Source organism: Lactuca sativa, chromosome 1, assembly GCF_002870075.4.
Source record: "Lactuca sativa cultivar Salinas chromosome 1, Lsat_Salinas_v11, whole genome shotgun sequence".
Lineage (NCBI taxonomy): Eukaryota > Viridiplantae > Streptophyta > Magnoliopsida > Asterales > Asteraceae > Lactuca > Lactuca sativa.
In genome coordinates this window covers 101,306,846-101,312,295 of record NC_056623.2, presented here as the reverse complement: position 1 = coordinate 101,312,295, position 5,450 = coordinate 101,306,846, and the positions used below count along the sequence as shown (strand labels likewise).

The 5,450-nt window shown below is 35.8% G+C and overlaps 1 protein-coding gene across 1 annotated transcript; it reads left to right on the top strand.

The window, feature by feature from the left end:
- The first annotated feature begins 322 nt into the window (after window positions 1-322).
- Window positions 323-4,238, top strand: LOC111899424 (disease resistance protein RUN1). Its single transcript, XM_023895278.3, has 4 exons — window positions 323-1,182; window positions 2,069-3,191; window positions 3,278-3,583; window positions 3,671-4,238. Exons 1-4 carry the CDS (start codon window positions 668-670, stop codon window positions 4,016-4,018), a joined length of 2,292 nt encoding a protein of 763 aa, XP_023751046.1. The 5' UTR covers window positions 323-667; the 3' UTR covers window positions 4,019-4,238.
- Window positions 4,239-5,450: the final 1,212 nt, after the last annotated feature.

Here is a 5,450-nt window from a genome sequence, read left to right as displayed (position 1 = left end):
AAAAACCTAAAAGCACTGTACCTTATCCATAAAAATTGATAAACATAAAAATTGATAAATCACGCAATTTTGTAATTTAGTATTTATTATAATATAATACTTGATTAAGATCCATGGATCTGAAAAAGATTCAAATACTATTATATTCTATTTTCATATCCGAGAAATTGACTTAAAAAAATGATAGACATAATTCATGTGAACAATGTAAAGTTTATTTATGTGTTTGTAGAACGAAACATTAGATCCATGAAAACTGAACCAAATCTTGGAAGTTTGTGTTTTTTGGTAAAACTATTTCTTTACAAAATGTTCTAAAATATATGATAATGTCATATAACATTTGTAAATAAATGGTCCCTAAATAAATCAATCAAACCTCACAAATGCTAATGTTTACAGGCATGTTGAAAGTTGAAACCCTCAAAGCCAGCGAAGTACCTGGGCCACTTTCTTAGAGATCGATTATTTCAATTCTTTAACGTATTTTAAGTTTCCAGGTAAATTCACAAAGTATATCTTTTATCAAAAAGCAGTCGTTGACTTCGACTTCCTGAGAAAGGCCACTATAATGGATGTTCCCTTTCTGAAGGATCATCTTCTTCATCTGTTCGATATGTTATTGTAGATCTAGTCTCAAATTGCTCATACCTTCCCATCACCCATAATGGATGTTCCCTTTTCTGAAGGATCATCTTCTTCATCCATTAATAATCACAAACATGACGTATTTATAAGTTTTCGAGGTGAAGATACTCGTAGGAACTTCGTTGATCATCTCAATAAGACCCTCCAGCATGCCAATATCTCTACCTTTTTAGATGAAGAAAAGATTGATACGGGAAAAGTTCTGAAACCAGAATTGGTGAATGCGATTAAATCATCTAGGGCTTCTATTATTGTCTTGTCCAAGAACTACGCTAGTTCATCATGGTGCCTTGATGAATTGGTTCTGATCCTTAAACAACCCAACCAAATTGTTATCCCTATCTTTTATCATGTTGAGCCCATCCATGTCAGAAAGCAAGAAAGTACCTTTGGAGATGCAATTGCTGAGCACACACGACAGATGAAAGCAGAGAAAGATGCAGATGAAAGAACTCAGTCTGCTCAAAGGATTAAAGGATGGATTGATGCGCTTAAACAAGTTGCTAATTTAAAAGGGGAGGACGTACGGGGATGGTAACCACTTTCTTACCTATATTTTCATACTCCTTAACCATTGTTTGATTAACACACAAAATGTCAATATTTTCTTTCTCTTTAGGCATTTCTGGAAGTTTCTTTCAGTATTGTCATATAAACATAAACTCAATGTATTTTAAGTTTTTAACTGGATAAAGAGGATGCATTAAATATAATTTAAGATTTGGATTATTTGATTTCAAATTAATTCACATAAATAGATTATGCATCCTGAATTTTTTGGCAGTTTCTTTTTTTTTTTTTTTTTTTTTTTTTTTTTTTTTTTTTTTTTCGGCAAACGGTTAAGCGGTAGCCCCTCCACCTGATACAGTAGAGACCGAAGTTTGAGCTCTTTACTGGGCAAATTTGAAACCCAAGGGATTTCTAGGGGAAAATTCCACCACATGGAACACCTAAAGAAGTGATTTAAGGGAATCGACATGATATGGGTATAAATCTCAACTCATCAATCCAGCTAAGGTGGACATCACTTTCGATTTTGAACATGTTATGCACTTATTCTTGGACAAATTACTTAACTTTTTTTTTTTACCAAGATAGGCAACGAACTTTGATTTTTACCCATAAGGCTATGGGTGTACGTTGTATCCCCACCGCAAGGTGCGGTGGGGATAGCACCTTTTATTTTTCAACAAACAATTTGCTCTTACTTGTAAATAGTTGAGTTTGATGGTCTTCTAGAAACAAAATGAAATATGGTGTTACACATTAGATACTTGTAGTGTGAGAAGTGCAAATATGATGTATTTTTTATGTGGAGACTGGAGAGCTTAGTATAATATAGTTTCAATACATTATCTCTGATTTGGTTTGTTAGTTTTCTGGAGTGTGTTTTGTAGCTTTTATTACATTCAAATTTCAGGTATGAGACGGTGTTCATTAAAAAGATTGTTGATGACCTCAACTACAGATTACATGTACCCTCTAGAAGTGCATTGCCAGAACCTATTGGGATGAAAGATTCCATTAATTTTGTTACATCATGGCTGAAAAAAGAACCCTCAGATAGGGGAGACGTACTCACTATTTTTGGTATGCGTGGGATTGGGAAGACATCTTTAGCCCAATATGTCCATGGGTTACATTGTTATGAATTTGTCACAAGCAGCTTTATTAAAGACATCGATAGGAGATGCGATGACAAATTGTATGGGTTGCGTGATATAGCAGCAGAACTCTATGGTTGCATTTCAAAAGGAAGTTCAACTCAAGATTATGATGTTTCCAAATACACTTCAAAGATAGAGAATATAGTAGCAAACGAAAAGGTGTTCCTTGTTCTTGATGATATTAATACTCTGGATCAGTTAAATGCATTACTTGGAAGAAAAGGGTTTTATCAAGGAAGCAAAATCATAATAACGACAAGGAATACATGGTTGACAGAGAGTTGTGACTTATTCAAGACGGAAGTTAAACCCACACATGAAAAGCACAAGCTTGAAGGCTTAGATGACACCGCAGCACTAGAACTTTTTTGTTCTCATGCGTTCAAGTCCAAGGATCCGAAGAAAGGTTATGGAGAGATGTCAGAAAAGTTTGTGAATTATTGCAGAGGACATCGATTAACTCTTGAAGTTTTGGGCATGTCTTTGTATAACAGACAAGATGTGGCTTATTGGGAAGATCGCATAGAAGGGCTAGGGAAAGACCCTGTAGAGAATGAATTGAGGAAGAGCTTTGACTCTTTGCCATCGGACAATGATAAGGAATTGTTCAAGCATATTGCTTGTTTTTTTGTCGGAACAGATAGAGTTTATACTGAAACAATATTAAAGGCATGTAAAATAAGAGCAAACTCTGGGATCACTGATCTCATGGACAATTGCCTTCTTAGTGTTGGATGGAATAACGAATTAGTGATGCATCAGTTGCTTCAAGAAATGGGAAGACACATAGTACGTCAAGAATCACCTGACAAGGCATGGAAGCGAAGTCGGTTATGGTGTCATGAGGAGTCATTCAAAGTGTTGAAAGAAAAAAAGGTAAGTCACCATGTATACTTATTCAAAGTATTTTGTATTGTCTATATACATGTATGTAAAATTTCCTTGCATATGTTTTTTCTTAGGGTACGAGAAAGGTTCTGGGCCTCAGCCTTGACATAAGAAGACTTGAGATCAATGAGCCACTTGAAACAGAAGCTTTGAGGAAGATGGATGAGTTGAAGCTACTACAACTCAATTGTGTGCAAATGAATGGGTCTTACGAGAACTTTCCAAAACAATTAAGATGGTTGTGTATGCATGTGTTTCCTTTGGACTATATACCTTCAAACTTACCGATGAAGTATCTTGTTGCTCTCGACATGTCATATAGCAATATCACATCATTTGGTGTTTCTTATTGTGATTCACAACCTCAGAAGAGGCAAAGGGTAACTTATATCCATGTATCATTCATACATGTTGAGTTGATGAAATTCACTGCTAGCTATTAAACTAATTTATCTTCATTTTAGCAGTTGACTGGATCATGCTCAAAAGACAAAAAGTTGCTTGGGTCACTTAAGATTCTTAATTTAAGTTTCTGTGATATGCTTTGTAGTGTGGTTGGCTTCGAAGATTTCCCTGCACTTGAGAGGTTGATGCTTAATAAATGTGGTAGCTTGCTTAAGATTTGTGAATCGATTGAGAAATGTGATAAACTTGTCCACATTGATCTGAGCCACTGCGATAAGCTTAAAAAATTTCCAGAAACCATAGCCATGTCATCGAAGGTGAAAATGGTTAGGAATCATCCTATACTAAAGAAGTATGCAAGAAAGAAAAAATCAAATTATTCAGCTAGTCAAACTCAAATCAGAGCCTGAAGTTAAACATTGTAGATGGCATTGGAAAAGTCAAAAACAAATTTGTTAAGTTGTTTAGGGCTCAGTTAGTTGTTCGAGGAGGAAAGTAGTTGTCACTTACGTTGGTGATCCATTACAAATAGAGTAGTAAGAGGTTAGAACTAGGGCATTCTTGAAATCATGTTCTGTACCTGGAGTGCCCAACCTCTCAATTAGTTGGAAATCATTCACTATTATGCTATTTTCTCCTCAATTTCTCTGTTATTCTTCTCACTTTCTATGATTCTATCCATACTTATCAATTGTATCAAAGCATTGTGATATCCCACAGGAACAGGTTCAGTAGCAAACCGTATGGAGGAATTAGAAAGCACAATGAGTATCTTTCAATCAAAATCGATTCCTTGGAGACTAATATGCAATCAATGATAAAAACAATTGGAATTTGGTTCGGTTAGTTGTAGGAAGAGTCAAATTGCAGATCTGGGAACAAGGAGATACAATAAGAATCAATCGAAGACCTCGAATAGGTGAGACGCTTCCATAAGACATTTTGTTTCTTGCAATTAAGGGAAGAAGATTGGAGCTGCTTGTCATGGCACGGATAGATGTGTTTTTCGAATCGGTTGTCAAATGAGCAATGACAAAAGTGTTGAAAAGCTTGTTATTGGAAGAAGATTGGAGCTGCTTGTCTTGGGTTCAGAGTTGGGTTCGTAAGTTATATTCGGGTTTGTGTGTGGGATTTAAGCTTGTGGGTCATGAGAAAAAGTCAAAATATCACATATTTACTTATTAGTCATTACTATCTCATTTATGTAACATTTTTTTATCTAATAACTGGTAAAAGAAATGGATTAGAGGGTTTACTGGTCAAGAAAACTCAATGTTTGGCGTGTCGCATGTCGTGTCAAGAATCGTCACCCCTAAACATAAGGAAATTTTATCGACTATACAAGAAAGTTAGTTTTGCTATCAAGTATCAACTCTACTTTGTCACATGCCAATTATTTTGTGAGCGTGTTGACCATGAAGACAAAGATCATGTCATAGGACTAGTTTTTGATTGGATTAAAAAGGGCGCCATACACCATGGACGTTGTTAGTCTAGTTATTTTTGTCTGTCCGAGTCGCCGAAAAGCTTGATAATGAAGTGGATCGTAGCAGGTTAGACACAATTGGTCGGTGACTAGTTTCGCTTCCCTGATGAGTCAGTTAGCACATGGAATCTGGGAGGGTTGGTCTCGGGGTTTTATGAAGGACCTTGTGAGACTAAATGGGCAAGAAGTAGTGTCAAAACTTTAGTCTGTGACATGTGACAAGTGGTATCAAAGCAACACGATAAAGGGACATGTTAGTATAGTTGTGCATTTTTGTGGGGTCCGTAGTATGTGTTCGATTATAGTGGTTCTTTAAAATAAAATAAACGCAACGGAAGCATAACAAAACCGCAATA